Source organism: Hypanus sabinus, chromosome 16, assembly GCF_030144855.1.
Source record: "Hypanus sabinus isolate sHypSab1 chromosome 16, sHypSab1.hap1, whole genome shotgun sequence".
NCBI lineage: Eukaryota > Metazoa > Chordata > Chondrichthyes > Myliobatiformes > Dasyatidae > Hypanus > Hypanus sabinus.
This window is the reverse complement of record NC_082721.1, coordinates 34,104,605-34,123,234: the sequence shown is the minus strand read 5'-3', so window position 1 is coordinate 34,123,234 and position 18,630 is coordinate 34,104,605. Positions and strand designations below refer to the sequence as shown.

Here is an 18,630-nt window from a genome sequence, read left to right as displayed (position 1 = left end):
TGTAGGCCAGAGAATTTCAAACTTTTGCCCATCTCTTGGTGAGATTGATATCTTGCCTGTCTGAAAAAACACTACAGCTTTTAATAATCTCCATCCACGTGTAATAGGTGCATATTCTTTCCCATGCAAGTGTAAGATCCACAGTATCTATAAGGGATTTGGTTAAGGCTGGGCTAATCGTTCATTTCACTTGCATTTGGATGATTTCCTTCACTGTTTTCAATTTCTTCTGCTTTGTTTTGCAGAACAAGCTTTCAACAGCTGCCAAGTTTAGCTTTGTCTAAATCTCTCCAGAATGCAGCATTCAGCATTAGCTAATATCCATTCAATTACTTAAAAATTTCCCCTCTAAGAACTTGTGTTCGTGCTGGAGGCATGAGTCCCAGGCCCCTCAGAATCTAACACAAGCACCCGTTTTCATGTGGCTCCTCAGACCTTGACTTCCAGTGACCTTGTGGTATAGAAAGAGTCAATATGGAACAAGCGATTTATTTTTATCCAATCAATACCACATATCTTCTCACTCTAAAGAGGGGCAGCCCCTTAAATCTACCTTTGGGAAATGGGCATCATTAGTCAGTCAAACTTGTTAGCTGTTTCTTCATTCTACAAAGGTGATACTGAATAATCATATTGAACCATGCAGCTCAAACAGTGAGGAGATTCCTACAGTATCATAGAGGAAGGTGTTCTGTGACTTTGGGTGTAGTCTGCAGGTAATGGTGTTTCCATGTGCTTGTTTTTGTCCTTGCGGATATCCTCGGTGGATTTGGGAAGTGGCATGGACATGCAAAAGAATTCCATGACTGATATCTGTGTCAGCACTAACATCTGTTGCATCCAGGGCCAAGAGCTGTCAGAGAACACAGTAACAGGCCCTTCAGCTGACAATGTTTGTGCTGAGCATAGCACCAATTTCAAGTAATTTATCTGCACATATTTGGTCTTTATCCCTCCATTCCGTATCCGATAGAAGGTCATCTCCACACATCTTTCTAGTTTTGTAGGAAGCACTGCAGCAAATTATACTGCTATGCAGTTGCAACCTTAAATTCAGGTAAATCTCCCAAGGTATTCCTGCTGGTGTGAAGCCTGTCCCAGGTGTGGGGAAAAAAATTAACTTAATGATTGTATAATTGGTAACTGCACTAACTGTGTGTGCTGGTTTCTCCCATTCCTTTTCTGACATGCCTGTCCATGAGCTGCTGTGAGTTACAAGAGCAACATCTCACATTCCACCTGAGTTGACTCCACAACATGATGGCACGTGCAACGACTTCTCAAACATCCATTAGTTATTCCTCCTTCTCTTTTTCCATTTTCTATTATGGTTCCCCTGTCGCCCCATTTTCTCCTCAGCTGCCCATCATCTCCCTCTGGTTCCCTTCCTCCTTTCCTTTCTTTCATGGTCCACTGCCCTCTACTATTTTCTTTTCCCAGGACCATGACTTGGTATAATTGGTAACTGCACTAACCAACAGGAGCTTCAGGTCCCTGGAGAGGCTTGGGTGTTCCTGAGACCCTAAGAGTGACGTTTGGAGTTTAGCCATCAAGCGCTTAGTCTCTGGTAGGGTCACCCTTGGTCAGAAAGATTAGTGGGGAGGTTCCAGACAAAGAGCAACCCAACCGAGTGGTGGAGCTGGTGGGAGATGATGACCTACCACAGTAGCTGAAGGCAGAAGGAAAGCTGCAGCAGTGAAGGGTCCTCAGTCATCTTACACTCCGTACCACTGGACTCTGACCCTGACCTGTCAAGGACTGTGTATTGGTCTCCCCTTGTTAAACAAAGTCACACACAGGCATTCTCCATTGAAGGAATGAATACGTGGATCCCAGATTGACTTCTGCAGCCCTCTGAGGACCCACCAAAAGACAACCCATTATACTCGACCGGAGTGACAACTCTGCTTATTATAGTCCTTCTTCAGCTCTTTACCTCTGCCACCTATTTCCCCCCTCACCTGGTTTCAGCTAGCACCTGCCACTTGTACTCCTTCCCCCCCCCCCACCTATTCTGGTTTCTGTCCCCTTCCTCTCTAGTCCTGTTGAAGGATCTCAGCCTGAATCATCAACTGTTTATTCTCCTCCATAGATGCTGCCTGACTTTATCTAGTTAAAGCACTCAGAGCTCCCAATGGTGAATGAAATTAGCTGATTGTTGTATGAACTATATGCCTGTTCATCCAGACAGTGGAGGTAAAAGACATCAGATGAGAATTCATTTAGTATAACAAGGGCACTTGGATAACACTAAGAACCTCCCATAAAATTCACATTCAAGCTGAAAACAATCCATGTTATTTTCAACACCAGTCTCTTAATGAAGGTTAATGACTGACAAGAGAACGCCCATTGTCAGTGTTAACTGATAACGTTAAGTGGAGCTGTGGTGGGAAACACAAAAGGGTCTGGGAAAAAGACAGCCAGAAAGTAAATAATAAGTGACATTTATATCCTGTCATATGTTGACAATTAAGTTTAACAGTAGCACAAGTCACCAATGAATGAATTAAAAGGAATCTGCGGTGTTCTGTAGTGCCTCTACCAAAAAGCCACGCCTGGCTGTGAGCTGAGCCCAGGGTGTTACTAGGCTGACAGACCTTAAAGGAGGCACTCTTGCTGAATCTAATCTTGAATTCTGCCAAATTCCACAAGACTCCCTCCAACATTCTGTGTAATATAAAAAAGTTGTTCCACAAGAAGAATTTATCAGTTTTTTTGTACCAAATGAGTATGATGTTTCAATTTTCAAGTAAATTTTCTTAAACAATCAGTTTTAGATCAATTTAACTGTTTACACTTTACACAATTCTACTCAATAATCTAGCATTCTCTATTTTATGGAGTTAAAAAAAACTATCAGATCAGTGGCATTTTGCCCAAAACTTAACAACTAAAATGAGGGATAAAGATTAGTAGCATTTTCTCTTTCTTTCTGTGAGCAGTTTTCCCCCACCCTGTTACTAGAGAATGGAGCCCTGATTTTCTCTGTATGTCAGAAGCAATAGCGTCTCAGTGTGGGGCAGGTCGGCTGTAATGATCCACTAGTGGTGGCCAGCATATCATCAAATCAGGATAGATCTGGAATCCTCCTGGTCTGTGTGACCCAGTTCCACAGCGGGCAGTGTATCACGTCATTGAACTGTGGAAAATAGAGCAGAAGTTGTTTAGTTGTATTTCATATCATTCAGTAAAGCTATTTGCTCTCCAGTCACCTGGCTTGCCAGGTGATATGTACTGCTCACATTGCCCACTCACTGAGGCTTCTGTTCCCACGTTGTCACTCTGAGATCTCTTTGAAATTGTGAGGTCTGGTGGAGCATTAATAAACTAAGATCTGATCGTTTGGAAAGTCTGCTTGCGTGTCAGCACCAAAATCCTGACGTGCCGGGTTATCAGAGTTGCACTGCACTTTATAACTGTAAAGTTGGGCCACACGTTATGGCTCTTCAGGTAACAGAAATATGCTCATGCACAATTTACAAACCTGAGACACAAAATAAAACTTGCTGTCACTGAATTTAGATGGTAATAGAAATAAAGAAATACAATTCTTTCTTCAACTTGTAGATAAGCACTCAGAGGTAACCTTGGCCTTGCTTTATGGAAAGTTGCACCAGCAAGCGTCTTCTAAGAATGCAACTTTCCCATAACATGGGAGCACCTGTATTAGACCAGAAGACGTAGGAGCAGAATTAGGCCATCTGGCCCATCGAGTCTGCTCCGCCATTCAATCATGGCTGATCCTTTTTTCCCTCCTCTTCCTCAACCCCAGTTCCCGGCCTTCTCTCCGTAACCTTTGATGCCTTGTCCAATCAAGAACCTCTACACCCAACGACCTGGCCTCCACAGCTGCCTGTGGTAACAAATTCCACAAATTCACCACCCTCAGGGTAAAGAAATATCTCCACATCCCTGTTTTAAATAGACGCCCTTCTATCCTGAGGCTGTGCTCTGTTGTCCCAGACTCTCCCACCTTGGGAATCATCCTTTTCATATCTACTCTGTCTCGGCCTTTCAACATTCGAAAGGTTTCAATGAGATTCCCTCCTTATCCTTCTGAATTCCAGCGAATTCCAGTATTGGTAGTTTGTGAATGTGTCAGCTTATCTTTGTGTTTCTTCTTGCCCCGAGCTGAAAGACAAGTCTAGAATTTAAACTGATAATTCGGAGCACACAAGATCATAAGAGAAAAGGAACAGGAGAAGACCACAGGCCTTTCAAGCCTACCTACCACATACTTCGATCATGACTGATCTGTACTGGCCTCAACTCCTCTTCTGTAAGGTTTTTCCAACCCCATAATTAATCAATCAAATATTTATCTACCTCCACTTTAAATGTTTCCCATCCAGCTTCTGTCATCCACCAGGGCAGAAAGTTACAGCGGTGTTAACGTTGGCATAGTTTCCCCGTGACTAGGTGCTTCTTCACTTGGGAGTTCCATTTCACTTGCTTGGCACAAAGACAGATGGGTCAGTAGGTTAATTGACCACTACAGCATGAAGTTAAGTGGCAGAATTTGGGGAATTTAATGGGGAGTGAGGGAAGAATGTGAAGTTATCCACTTTGGAAGCAGGAACAAGAGGGCAGAGTATTGTCTGAACGGTGTAGAGTTAGGTAAGGGAGAAATGCAAAGAGACCTAGGAGTCCTAGTTCACCAGTCAATGAAGGTGAATGAGCAAGTGCAACAGGCAGTGAAAAGGGCAAATGGAATGTTGGCCTTTGTTACAAGGGGAATTGAGTACAAGAGCAAGGATGTCCTTTTGCATTTGTACAGGGCCCTGGTGAGACCACACCTGGAATATTGTGTACAGTTTTGGTCTCCAGGTTTAAGGAAGGACATTCTGGCAATTGAGGAAGTGCAGCGTAGATTCACTAGGTTGATTCCTGGGATGGCAGGGCTGTCTTACGCAGAGAGATTGGAGAGATTGGGCTTGTACACGCTGGAATTGAGGAGATTGAATGGGGATCTGATTGAAACGTTTAATATAATTAAAGGATTTGATAGGATTGAGGCAGGAAATATGTTCCAGATGTTGGGAGAGTCCAGTACCAGAGGGCATGGATTGAGAATAAGAGGTCTGTTATTTAAAACAGAGTTGAGGAAAAACTTCTTCTCCCAGAGAGTTGTGGAGGTGTGGAATGCACTGCCTCGGAAGACGGTGGAAGCCAATTCTCTGGATGCTTTCAAGAAGGAGCTAGATAGATATCTGATGGATAGGGGAATCAAGGGATATGGGGACAAGGCAGGGACTGGGTATTGATAGTGAATGATCAGCCATGATCTCAGAATGGCGGTGCAGACTCGAGGGGCCGAATGGTCTACTTCTGCACCTATTGTCTATTGTCTATTGTTACTGGGAATATGAATTGCTCCTAGATTTGGCATGAACTTGATGGGTGAAAAATCAGTCTTTCTGCTTATAAGGAAATAAGCTAATTTTGCTTGCAATTGACTAAGAATAGGAATGTGCAAAGTTAGGACCATGTGGTTAGTGAATGAAATCAGTGTGCCTTCCAAGTTCCACATTTCTTTTGACCACTTCCACAAAGAATTTTTTTTTAAAAAACACAGCAGCATAGCGGTTAATATGCTGGATAGAAATAATTTTCCCAGAAAAGGAAGCTCTCAAAGTGTGTAATCTGGAAAATGACTTCAGGCATTGATACCTTGGAATAACACAAAGGTTTGCAGACCCGTTTACTTTGTGTGGACGCAGTGAAGAATCTCCGCTGGACCTGAATTTGAAGCAATCTGAAAACTCTGTACTCCTTTCAGAAATGTAAAAGAAGCTGAAAGTTATCTGGTGAAATGACTCCTGTTTCTACAGTGAGTACTTTGTTCTGCCTTCAGGGCCAGTTGGGGAGGAGCAAAATTAGAGGCAATGCTTAGTATGTATGCCCAGAATAACAGCTTATTGGATACAACGTTTACCTCAGAACCTATTCAGATCCATGTAGTGACTGAATCTGGTGAAGCGGGACTGTTGTTTGATAGTATTTACTGTGCTGATGGATCAGAAAATGGCTCACACCAGATGTCACCGTGAAATAGAAATACTCACTGAACCTTTGATTTAGTTATTGATTCAGGGTTTGCGTTTGCTTTAATAAATGTTTCTCTCAGAAGCAGAGGGGAGAATTCCTTTTGCTCAAAATGAATCTCTAGCCATGCAAACTCAATTCGTGGAAGGCACATTCCCCTTCGCACCCTTCCTCAGTGCCGCCTTCTCACCATCCGCTCAAGCGGCACACTGCCGTTCAGCCAGCAATCCCCTGATCCAAAGCTGTTTCCCTGCAGATTGCCCAGAAATATGACATTCAGAAGGAGGAGGAACTGCGAATCTGGATCGAGGAGATCACTGGGAAGCAGATTGGGGAGAACTTTCAAAAGGGCCTGAAGGACGGAGTCATCCTCTGCGAGTGAGTACTGTTCCCACCTGTTGTGTGTCAACAATGGCAATTTGGCAAGACAGTAAATTACAAAACCACTAATGTTGGCTCTGCTTTGCTGTTTCTGAAGAATACAGTTCTTCAGGGTACTGTTATCTCCATGTCCATTGGGTAGCAGTTGTAATTGTGGTGTTCTGAAACATGGGGGCTGAGAGTCATAGCAAGTTTGTAATTGGGCCCTGAGGTTACTTAGAATCATAGATTTCCGTCAAGTTTTTCCTGACATTGTCCTCTGTCTTGCCACTGCTCTATCCAAAACCACTGATGTTTTCCCCTGTTTGAATCCGGGTTCCTACCTGTACGTGCCATTGTAATTTAGTTGGCTTTGTATTAGTATTGGATGGCAGTACAAAAACATGGAATTACGAGTGAAAGGAAGCATTTATATGTCAAATATGGGATGAAGAGATACTCTCCATTTCGAACACCCAGAATCATTAGCTCATTATTCCTGACAGAAATGTAGGAGCAGGCCATTCAGCCATTTGAGCTTTCTCTAATCTCTGTACCATAGTCTGTTTCTCCTTTCAGAATCAGAATAAGGTTTAAAATCACTGGCAGATGGTGTGGAATCTGTTGTTTTGTGGCAGCAGTACATTGCAATACATAATTTTATATATATATATATATATATATATAAATCACAACAAGAAATGCATTTATTTCCTATTGTAATTTGTTACGAAGTTAAGTGAAACAAGTAGTGCGAAAAAGAGAAAAAGATAGCGAGGTAGCATACAGGGGTTCATTGGCCATTCAGAAATCCAATGGCGCAGGGGACAAAACTGTTCGTAAGACATTGAATGTGTGCTTTCAGGCTTTTGTACCGTCCCCTTGATGTAATAATGAAAAGGAGGCATGTGATGGGCGTCCTTAACGACAGATCAGCCTTGTCAGTGCTGAGGAGGCTAGTGCCATGATGGAGTTTGCTGAGTTTGCAACATTCTGCAGTTTTTTCTGATCCTGTGCAGGGCCCCTCCACACCAGACGGTGATGGACCCAGTGAGAATTTTCTCCCTGGTACTTCTGTAGAAATTTTCAAGAATTTTTGGTAATGTACCTAGTTTCCCCAAATACCTGATGAAATATAGCCACTGTAGTGCCTTCTTCGTAGTTGTATCAATATATTGGCTCCCAGGAGCTTGAAACTACTCCCCCTTTCCCCTGCTGATCCCTCGATGAGGACTGGTGTGCGTTCCCTTAACTTCCCCTTCCTGAAGTCCACAATCAGTTCCTTGGCCATGCTGATATCGAGAGCAAGACTGTTGTTGCGACTCCTGAATCAGCTGATCTATCTCACTCCTGTACGCTTCCTTGTCAGCATCTAACATTCTGCCAACAACAGTTGTGTCATTGGCAAACCTGTAGATAGTGTTTGAGCTGTGCCTAACCACACAGTCGTGGGTATAGAGAGAGTAGAACAGTGGTCTGAGCACACATCCCTGAGGTGCACTGACGTTGATTGTCAGCAAGAAGGAGATGTTATTTCCGATTCACACTGACTGTGGTCTCACAACGAGGAAGCCAAGAATCCATTTGCAGAGGGAGGTACAGAGGCCCAGGTTTTGAGCTTGTTGATTAGTACTGAGGGTATAACGGTGTTGAACGCTAAGTTGTAAACAGTAAACAGCAGCATAACGTAGCTATTGCTATCAGGTTTGTGTGGCTAGCCTCCAGCAATGTGCTGGCAAGCCTTGTGTAAAGAGCGATCGTAATTAGCTGGAATACTGTGAGACCAGCATGCAGCAATACTGAACTTGCACTTTGACCTGTAGTGTGAACTTTAACTAGATTTAATTTGTTTTATTGAAAATCATGATTTCAAACAGAGTTTTTATTAGATCAACAAGGTTAGAGGAGAAACCTAATTGTGGGCAAAGACCTTTTTCAGTGGTCTAAAGAGCTCCACGGGGGGGTTATCTAAGATTGTAGTAACGCACTGCAACAGGGACTTCTTGTTCCAGTTTAAAGTGTAAGCTGTTGTGAGTGGAATTTAGGGAGTTGAAGCACAAAGTACTGCAGGCCAACCCTTCTGTCTGTGTTTGCATTTCAAAATTATTACTTGGCTGGAGTGTGTTTTCAGGCATTTGTTGGGTCGAGTATGGATAATTTTTTGCTGATGATCATCCCTCTATTGCAGACCAATTAGCCCGATATTCTCAGCTAAGTTAGGGGAGGAAGTGGTTGGCACCTGATTTCTAAAGTCCCTGGCTACAAATATAAACCCAACGAGACATCCTCAATCTCTCACTAAGGAATGGTAGTTTATTTAAAGAAGGCACTGCGTGAGGGAATGGCAGATCCTTTCTGTTCCCTCCTGCACTACCTGCTGCTCTGAGGTAGACTGTTCAGCTGACAATTCTCTGTATGAAGCCGGCACGATCTTCAGCGGAATCTGACAGGTTCTCAACTGAGGCGGCCACACTCAGAGCAACACTACAGCTTCAGCGATCACCAATCAGGGTTCAATTCCCGCCGCTGCCTGTCAGGAGACTGTACGTTCCCCACCCCCTGCCCCCCCCATGACCGTGTGGGTTTTCCTCCAGGTCTCTGGATCCTTCCCACATTCCAAAGATGTACGGTCAGGATCAGTGAGTTCTGGGCATGCTCTGCTAGTGCTGGAAGAGAGGCAACACTGCGCGCTGCACCAGCCAGTCCTCGGACTGTGTTGGACATTGCGCTTCACAGTATGTCTACGTACATCTGACATATAAATCTAATCTTAATTTGAGTGTGAGGATGATCTGGAACTTCCAATCGGGGAGAAATGGCGAGAAAAATTTGGAACTTACAGGCATTTTTCATCGCTCCCCCATTTCCTGCCTTAATTAGACCAGAGACCAATAACTGAGATGATCAGTGAGTGACTTGAACATTGAACTTCACATCAGTGAAGCCTGTCTGTCAGGGGATCAATAATAGTTGTAAGTGACATTCAATACAGAAATTTCCAAGCTTAAAGATGCAATGGCATCATGCTATTTGATGCCCACTGCTAAGTACTAAGCAGCTACATGTATTCATTCTGAAACTTTTCACTCAGAAGTATTTTTAGATGTAGTTTTGACCTGAGTGGAAATAGGCAACCTGTGAGCTACATGCACAAACCTTTCTACACTGATCTTGGGAGTGGGTGTTCGTACTGGTGGGGGTTTTTTTGACTTTTTTTGAAATATCCAGCTGTACTGTATATTTGTTAGAGTTGCCGTGAAACGGTTGGCATTTTGGTATTATTGAATTAAGTTACATATGTATAGGTTGTGGCTCCCACCCACCCATCTTTCCTTTCATTTGGCCTCACCTATCATCTACCAGCTTGTACATCTCCCCCCCCCCATCTTAACCAGGCTACTGCCCCCTTCTTTTCCAGTCCAGATAAAAGGACTCAGTTGGAAACATTGACCTATGAGATTTGACCTGTAATTTTCCAGCTAGGTCTGTTCCTATATAACCAAGGAATACCCCGCACTAAAATGACATGTGTTTTAGCCACTCACTGGTAACTAGTGGCTCTGATGGTGGTTTATTCCAGGTTGCCAAATGAATACAGAGGTCAGTGTGCATAAATTGTAGACATCCTTCCCTGCTGAACTCACTTGCTTTATTTTGTAGATTTGTACAGGATAGAAATTGGCTTTTTGGGTCACTAAGCTTGCACCAGCCATCAGGCACTCAGTTACACTAAAACAAGTTTATTCTATTTAACAGGCTCATGAACAAAATCAAACCCAACTCTGTGAAGAAAATCAACAGGTCTGCTTTAAACTGGCATCAGGTACTGTTATTTATTTATCATCATCATCATCATGATGTGCTGTGTCAAATGACATCATCATTATGTGCCATGTCGTATGACATGGACGATCATGGGTTTTGTGACCATGATTGCTCTTGATAAATTTTTCTACAGAAGTAGTTTGTCATTGCCTTCTTCTGTTAACAAAGCTATAAAAAAATGTTTAAAAATCAGAAAAGAAGATTAGCATGCTCTTCAGTGTATTTTCTGGAATTCTCTAGTATCTTAAACATTTAATTAAGGAAATTGTAGTTGTAATTATAATTCTGGGGAGAGACCTCATCCTATAGTCTAATGAGGTGATTGTAAGCCCTGTCAATAAATATAACTAAAAGAACTCAAGATAATTAATAAGTCAAAACTGAAATAATGTAAAATAATGGTTTTTGCCTCAAACAGCTGGAAAATTTGTCGAATTTTATCAAAGCAATGCAGAATTTTGGCATCAAACCACATGACACTTTTGAAGCAAATGACCTGTTTGAGAGTGGGAATTTGACCCAGGTACAAACAGCACTACTGGCCCTAGCAAGTATGGTAAGTACCAGACAACCAAAACAGTTGTTCAGATGCCCTGAGTTACTGTTCTCACATTTATATTACATTCAACATGTAAGTGCATTCCATATTACTTCTCTTGCCTCATACCTGGAGATGAGCATCGATCGCTATGTTTAATATGGAGAAGCCTCTTCCACTACCCTCAGTGAGCCTGCTGTAGCTTTGAGAAAGGTCCCGGATCTGAAGTGGCCTTTGGCTGATGCCATCCAAACTCTGAGAGCGAGAAATCAGCTCTGAGCAATGGTCTAGCCATCAAACCCAGAATGTGCATGAAAGGTGAATAAAAATGGGCTCGGGTTATAAAGCGCCTTTATTTTTTCATCCCCAACTCCACTGGGGTAGGGGAGATTAATTTATCCAGTGTCTCTTGGCCTGATGCCCTTCCAAGAAATCCCATCCAAATGTACCAAATGAGGTCAATGCATTTGGCAAGATATTGAAGTTAGTTCCAGTTCCCTAACTCAAACAGGAACCCAATTATTGCAAAATGAGAGAATTGACCAAAGTAGGGCACTGACATGAGGTGCAAATTGAGGCCAAGTTCTCTTTCAATTACTGACTGAGTAGCAAATGGTTCACAAGATCAAGTATTGACTATTCTCCTATGCTCAAGCACCAGCTATGATTTTAGCTGAAGTGATTACAAGAGGCTTTAGCAGAGAAGTGACAAGTACTACTCTGATTCTGCATGTCTGCTCCATATCTTGCTTCATTTTGTTAAACCTATTTTTGCTTTCCTCCGCTGTTGGCTGATACTTGAGTGTTCAGTCCACTTAAACTTCTGTTCTTTACCTGAGATTATAAGGAAAGGTCACCATTGTAGAGCTTCAGTCCTGCAGTCTATGGTGGTCGATTAACCTACCAGAATGTCCATCGAAGGTAACAGGAGCAAACACAGTTTCAGTGGAATTGTCTCCTCCACACAGACAGCATGGGGTCTTGAACCTGGACCATCACTAAAGCAGCAGCTCTACTATCTGAACCACCCAAAGTTTGTGCCTTTAGTCATTCTAAACTGGTCAGTGCCTCTATTTGCTGAAGCACAGGGGAATCAGATGTAAAAAAAATTATATCTTGGTGAACTAGAGGCTACTGTTGATTATTAAGATTTCATGTTCAATCAGGATAGATTGTAAATTTAATTATTTTGGGTAAGAATGTGGGTAGCAATGGAAGTTGCGCTGGTTAGTAGATGATGAAGGAAATTGGCCGTATTGCTTAATAGCGGGGTTGTATTGCATGTGAGTGTGCGATATAGATAATTGTGAAATGGGGAAAATAGCTGTTCTATGTGCTTTGCATTTTTAAACATTAATCAATTCCCTCTTCTAGGCTAAAACCAAAGGGTTGCAGGCTGGAGTTGACATTGGTGTCAAATATGCAGACAAACAGGAGAGGGCGTTTGATCAAGAGGTCTTAAATGCAGGACAATGTGTCATCGGACTTCAGGTATTAATATTTTGGTCTCCTGGGAACGCATCTATTGATCACTGCAAGGCTGCAGGATCCTTTGTTCTAAGAGCTGACCCCAGCCATGCAACCAAAGAGCTTCTTTTCCATGAAAGGGGAGAGGAACATTTTCATGACATGTGAAAATAAGAAATAGGGGCAGGAATAGGCCATCTGGCCCATCGAGCCTGCTTCGCCATTTTCTAAGATCGTGGCTAATCTGGCCATGGACTCATCTCCATCTACCTGCCTTTTCCCCATAACCCTTAATTCCCTTACTATGCAAAAATCTATCCAATCTTGTCTTATATATATTTACTGAGGTAGCCTCCACTGTTTCAATGGACAGAGAATTCCACAGATTCACAGTTCTCTGGGAAAAGCAGATCCTCCTCACTTCTGTCCTAAACCTACTCCCCCGAATCTTGAGGCTATGTCCCTTAGTTCAAGTCTCAACTACCAGTGGAAACAACTTTCCTGCCTCTATCTATCTATTGCTTTTATAATTCTATATGTTTCAATAAAATCTCTCATTCTTCTGAGTTCCAACGAGTACAATCCCAGGCGACTCAATCTCTCCTCATAGTCTAACCCCTCATCTTTGGAATCACCCTGAACCTCCTCTGCACCGCCTCCAAAGCCTTCTTCAAGTATGGACGCCAGAACTGCAGACAGTACTCCAGGTATGTCCGCACCAGTACCCTGTACAGTTGCAGCATCACCTCCCTGCTCTTAAATTCAATCCCTCTAGCAACGCAGGCCAACATTCCATTTGCCTTCTTGATAGCCTGCTGCACCTGCAAACCAACCTTTTGTGATTTGTGAACAAGCACTCCCAAATCCTTCTGCATAGCAGCATGCTTCAATGTTTTACCATTGAAATAATAATCTGCTCTTTTATTTTTCCTTCCAAAGTGGATGACCTCGTATTTACCAACATTGTACTCCATCTGCCAGACCCTTGCCCACTTACTCAACCTATCTCTATCTCTCTGCAGACTCTCCGTATCTTCTACACAATTTGCTTTTCCACTCAATTTAGTATCATCAGCAAACTTAGATACAGTACACTTGGTCCCTTCTTCCAGAGGATTAATGTGTATCATGAACATTTGTGGGCCTGGCACCAACTCCTGCAGCACACCGCTTACCACTGATTACCAACCAGAGTAACACCCATGTATCCCGACTCTCTGCTTTCTATTAGTTAACCAATCCTCTTTCCATGCTGGTACATCACTCCCAACTTTAGGTATCCTTATGGATACATCTTTTATGTGGCACCTTCTGGAAATCCAAGTAAATAATGTCCATCTGTTCCCCTCTATCCACTGCGCTCATAATATCCTCAAAGATAACAGTCAAACTATTCATCTAATCATCAGAACCAAATGCAATCCCATCATCACAGACTATCCCACAGGAGGAGCTTCCAGTATAGATCAGCATATCTTAGACTGGGTCGTGACCTATGCTGGAAGCTCCTCCTATGGGACAGTCTGTGATGATGGGATTGTATTTGGTTCTGATGTTTACTTGAATAGTTTGACTGTTTATTTGTCTCCCCTTTCACTGTGGAATGGGTGACACCTCTCTCTCCCTTGTTAGTGAGAGAGAGAACCTGTGACATATTGAACTATCAGGTAAACAATAGTTTTTGTTGACTGCAGATCATGGTCTCTCTTTGGGGGCTTTGCTGTTGCTTGGTGGGTGGTGGGCTCTGATGTTTTCTGCTGAAATGTGGGGGGGGGTGCGGGAGGTTGATGGGAAGGGGGAGAGCAGACCTTGGGGTTTTAATGTTTTTCTGTCATTCATTCTTTGGGGTTCTTTTCTGTTTTCCTGGATGTCTACGAAGAGTAAGAATTCCAGGTTGTATACTGTATACATTCTCTGATATTAAAATGGAACCATTTGAATCACTCCAAGGTCTGCTTGTTGATATTGGGTTCAAGTCGAAGAACTGGAGGGTCTCTGGTGTGTGGGGGAAAATTTAACGGCCTGAGTTGGTACTTTTAAGAATAGGGGAAAATGAAGGGAAAAGTCAAGAGGACTGTGGGTATCTTGTTAGTTCCTGCCTGTTCTGCATAGTTCATTTTGCTGATGGTTCTGTGCACCTTTCTGCTACATAGATGGGAACCAATAAATGTGCCAGCCAGACTGGAATGGCTGCTTATGGTACCAGACGGCATCTCTATGATCCAAGGGCTCAAATCCCTGCTGCTGTGGACCAGTCTACTATCAGTTTACAGATGGGAACCAACAAGGGAGCAAGTCAGGTTTGTATTGCTTACCTGATCTGATCATTAACACCACTGGTTAATTTTGATAATAGACGAGCAAAGGTCCAAAGGCCATTGTGAATGTGAGCGCAGGTCTGTTCTCCAACCTTGGGGGTTCATGGTTCACCTGAGCGATTGAGCTAAAAGTCTAGGTTATTGAGTGGGGTCAGAATTGTCAAAGGCGCCATCTTTTGAATAAGATGTTAAAGTTGAAGCCCATCTTCTTTCAATGAAAGATAAAGCTATGCTGTCAATAAAAAAAATGACGAACTTGCCAGGTGTTTTGGACCTTGCCCCTCTATCTGCATCTAAAGCAATTATCCCCATGGTCACATTGCTGTTGAAAAGGCCCTCAGAGGCAAATTGACTGCTGGACTTCCTAAAGCACAAGAAAAATAAATTACTTTTGGGCATCATGAAGTTATAAAACTGCAAAAGAAGTGACTGCTCTATTTATTCTTAAATGTTCTTTCTGTTCATAAATGTTTTAGTGAAAAGTACATCATCCTTTCTGAAGTGCTGTAGCCTTTAATGTCAAAGTTAAAACCATTTTAAGTTTGAATTTATTTTATTAATATGATATTCAGTAAATTCTCCCAATACAAAAAGTAAGAGCAGGCGGCCATAGAACTTCAGGCCTTCTCCACGTTGGAGCAGAATGGGAACACAAGTTGCTGTAGAAGGTCAACCATTTTACAGCAACTTGTGTTCCCATTCTGCTCCAACATCCTTCCTTCATTCAAGTCAGAGATCCATCTAATGACTGAGGTGGAGAATTAGAAAGATACACAGCTGTAGAAATGAAGAAATTGTTGTTCCATTCACTTGAATTCCATTCACTTGAATTATCCTTCCCTGAGTTTTCCATGAATTATTTTCCTAGTCCCAAGTGATTTCATTTTTCAATTATTTTTGTTGTTGTACTTTTATTTTTCCTCTTTTGTTAAAGAATATCTTGGTCTCTGATGGGTTGTCCTGTGGTCAAGAATGCTGCATGCTGTAACATTGTAGACTTGCTTGATTGCAACTTGAATTCTAACCTTTTGCCACCCCTGTTCAGGCTGGTATGACTGCACCAGGCACCCGAAGACCCATTTATGACAAGAAGATGGGTACTGAGCAGTGTGACAACAGTACGGCATCCCTGCAGATGGGGAGCAACCGAGGAGCCAACCAGAGCGGCACCAACTTTGGACTCGGCCGCCAGATCTATGATCCCAAGTATTGTCCAAAGGCTGAGCAAGGACAGAATGGAAGTCAGTCAGATTACAATGCAGAGTACGTCCCGGAGCACCCAGCAGATTATCCTGGGCAATACCACTGAATGTATTATTGGAGTGTGGACACTGAAGGAACAGCTCCAGTTTTATGTGGTCATTTCTCACACAGCAACATTCCCTCTTCTCTGTTGAATGTCTCTACATTCCAATTATGTTTACTTTAGCAATTGTGAGCAGAAGCTGATAATAATTTACTTTCTAAATCCCTTTGTGTACCTTGCATTTCAATCTTGTGGTAACTGGGAAGGGAAGATGTTTCATTTTGAAAGTATGTTCTTGAAATTTAAGGCAAGGCTTTTACTGGAGTCAGTATGAAGCAGCTGACAATTGGGTGAGGGAGGGGAGAAAATTGTTGATTCAGTAGTGAAGTGGCAGGTAAAAGCACTTAATGATGATTGTTAGATTCTCCAGTAATTGCCTCAACTCCCTATACATTTCATTTTGAGATTAGAGCAGACTGATTTTAAGGCTTTGCTTTTTGAAATTAATACGTACTTATTTCCCTTTTAACAAAAATTGGGAATTTAATGTTTGCAAATCCCAGTTGTCCCTGAGAAGGCTAGCTGGGAAAATGTAGCCACCTGTTTCTAATTTTTCCAGCCTGCCAATTCCAATAACATTCCAAGGTCGCTGTGTTTACATTTTATTTGTTGCTTCTCAAAACAAACTGGATTCTTTTCAAGCCTGACTAACATTCCAAAGGGTTAGTGATTGGGAGAATGTGGCAGAATAAAGCTTTGGGACCAAGACTCCTACAAGACATAGGATCACAGCTTGCAGGAGATTTTGCAGACTTTATCAAGACTGCAAGCTGATCTTTTGCTCCCGAAGTCTGATTTAGTGCTTTGACAAACAGCTTTTTACAAAATAAACTGGAATTTGGCTATGCTGAACCTGTTGAGCCTCAGAACTCTGACATGTGATATGCTTCTTGTGCATTCCATTCAAACCACCCACCATCCACCATCACCTCCCTCCAGTCATTTTTCAGCTTAAATGCTGAATGCCAAAAGCTTGGAGCCCAAAATGCTACTGGCTTGTTTCTGTTTCAAAGTAGAGTGAAAAATACTGCATCCCCCAATGCTGGAATCTTGGTAATCCAGATCATTGGAGATTATAAAAAGGAAAAGGCCGACCAGCAAGTTAGCACAGCAAATTACGTGATTCTTTTTTTTGAGTGTGTTGGAATAAACAAGTGCAGAGAAGCTATATGTTTTAGGCTGTTACACAGAATCAAAGTTTTAATGTTATTCAGCACTCAATGATGTATCTGAGTTTTGATTCCGGAAGGCTTCAAGGCTATAAAAAATAGTGTATTTTCTTTAAAAATGCAAGTTTAAACTGGTACTACAAGAATTTAATAGTGTGAAACGGCAGATGCCAAAAGTGTCAAATGGAAAATGCTGGAAATATTCAACTCATTAGGCAGTCTACAGAGAGCAAATCAGAGTTAACATCGACTTGTCTCACTCTACAGATGCTGCCTGACATTTTGGATGTCAAAGTAAAGTTTATTGTACAATGAAAACCTTACTACCAGCAGCAGAGCAGTCACGTAGCATCATATAAGCAACATAAAAAAAAACCCATAAATTATACCAAATTTTTACAAAATCTTTGCCTTCATATTTCCAGCATTACCTGCTATTAATACAATAGAGTATTCTGCCTTTGGACTATACTGTAGAGCATTTGTCACAAATGGAGTCCTCTTTGTGCAGTGTATGCTGTTCTCTTTTAATCCAATTATTAAATGTTTTTGTATTTTGTAGTGTGTATCTTTTGTATTATGTTCCGCTTTATAACTTTTTATAATTCTAATGGGTCTCAATCGACTGTAAAAGCTTCCACAATATGGGGGTGATACAGATTAGTGAAGATTAATGGTCCCTCAGAGTCAGAAATTATAATGGAGAACATAGTCATGGCAAAATAATCTGTCTGTATTCACAGCTCGTGTACCCACTGCCTTAGAGCCAGCGGCCCACGTTCAGCCTGACCTTGGTGCTATCAGTGTGGTGTTTGCATGCTCACTTTGTTTCTTTTGGATGACCCAAGTTTTCCTCCCACATCCTAAAGATGTGTGGGCTGGTTGATTAACTGTACCGCAAATTGCCCCTAATGAGTAGGTGAGCAGCAGGATCTGTGGGAGTTAATATGAGTGTGGAGAAATTTTTTAAAAATGGGGGAATTTGTGTAGAGTAGGCAGTTGATGATTAGTACAGACTTAGTGGGCTGAAGGGTCTGTTTCGTACTGCAACGCAAACAGCTACCCACTAATGCTAGGGAGCCAAGTAGCCAATGAAGAGGGTCTTGGGAGGAATTTAGTATCAATTAAAAAAAAAGTACTGGTGAAATTATGGCACTGAAAGTTGGTAAATCCCTGGGCCATTGTAATTCATATCAGAGTACTAAGTGAGGTAGTAGATGCAATGGTCCTCACCTTTTAGTGTTCTACACATTATGGAATGGATCCTTCAGGATGGAGGGTAGCAAAAAGGAGGAAGAGAAAAAAACAATAGATCAATTGGCTGAACTTCAACAGTGGGGAAAAGCAAGAGTTTATTATTGTATACTTGGAAAACATGAACAGGATTAAATATAGATTTATGAAAGAGAAATTATTGACTATAGCGTTTTTTGAGAATATATAGTATTGTGCAAAAGTCTGAAGTACATATACATACAGTGGATAGGTGGTCTAAGACTTTTGAACAGTACTGTAGTAATTTTGTGCAATGCATTGTAAGGCTGCTGGAAAAAAAGATCATGACGTATGTGAGTGATGATAAACCTGACTCTGTTGTGG

The 18,630-nt window shown here is 42.0% G+C and overlaps 1 protein-coding gene across 1 annotated transcript in view; it reads left to right on the top strand.

Annotated features, from left to right (window-relative positions):
* Nucleotides 1–17,597, top strand: part of cnn2 (calponin 2) — a 30,366-nt gene extending 12,769 nt beyond the window's left edge. The window contains exons 2-7 of the mRNA XM_059991534.1: nucleotides 6,305–6,426; nucleotides 10,165–10,231; nucleotides 10,652–10,789; nucleotides 12,146–12,262; nucleotides 14,392–14,538; nucleotides 15,602–17,597. Of these exons, the coding sequence (XP_059847517.1) occupies nucleotides 6,305–6,426; nucleotides 10,165–10,231; nucleotides 10,652–10,789; nucleotides 12,146–12,262; nucleotides 14,392–14,538; nucleotides 15,602–15,865 (855 nt within the window). The 3' untranslated portion in view covers nucleotides 15,866–17,597. The remainder of the gene's footprint in view (nucleotides 1–6,304; nucleotides 6,427–10,164; nucleotides 10,232–10,651; nucleotides 10,790–12,145; nucleotides 12,263–14,391; nucleotides 14,539–15,601) is intronic.
* The last annotated feature ends 1,033 nt before the right edge of the window (nucleotides 17,598–18,630 follow it).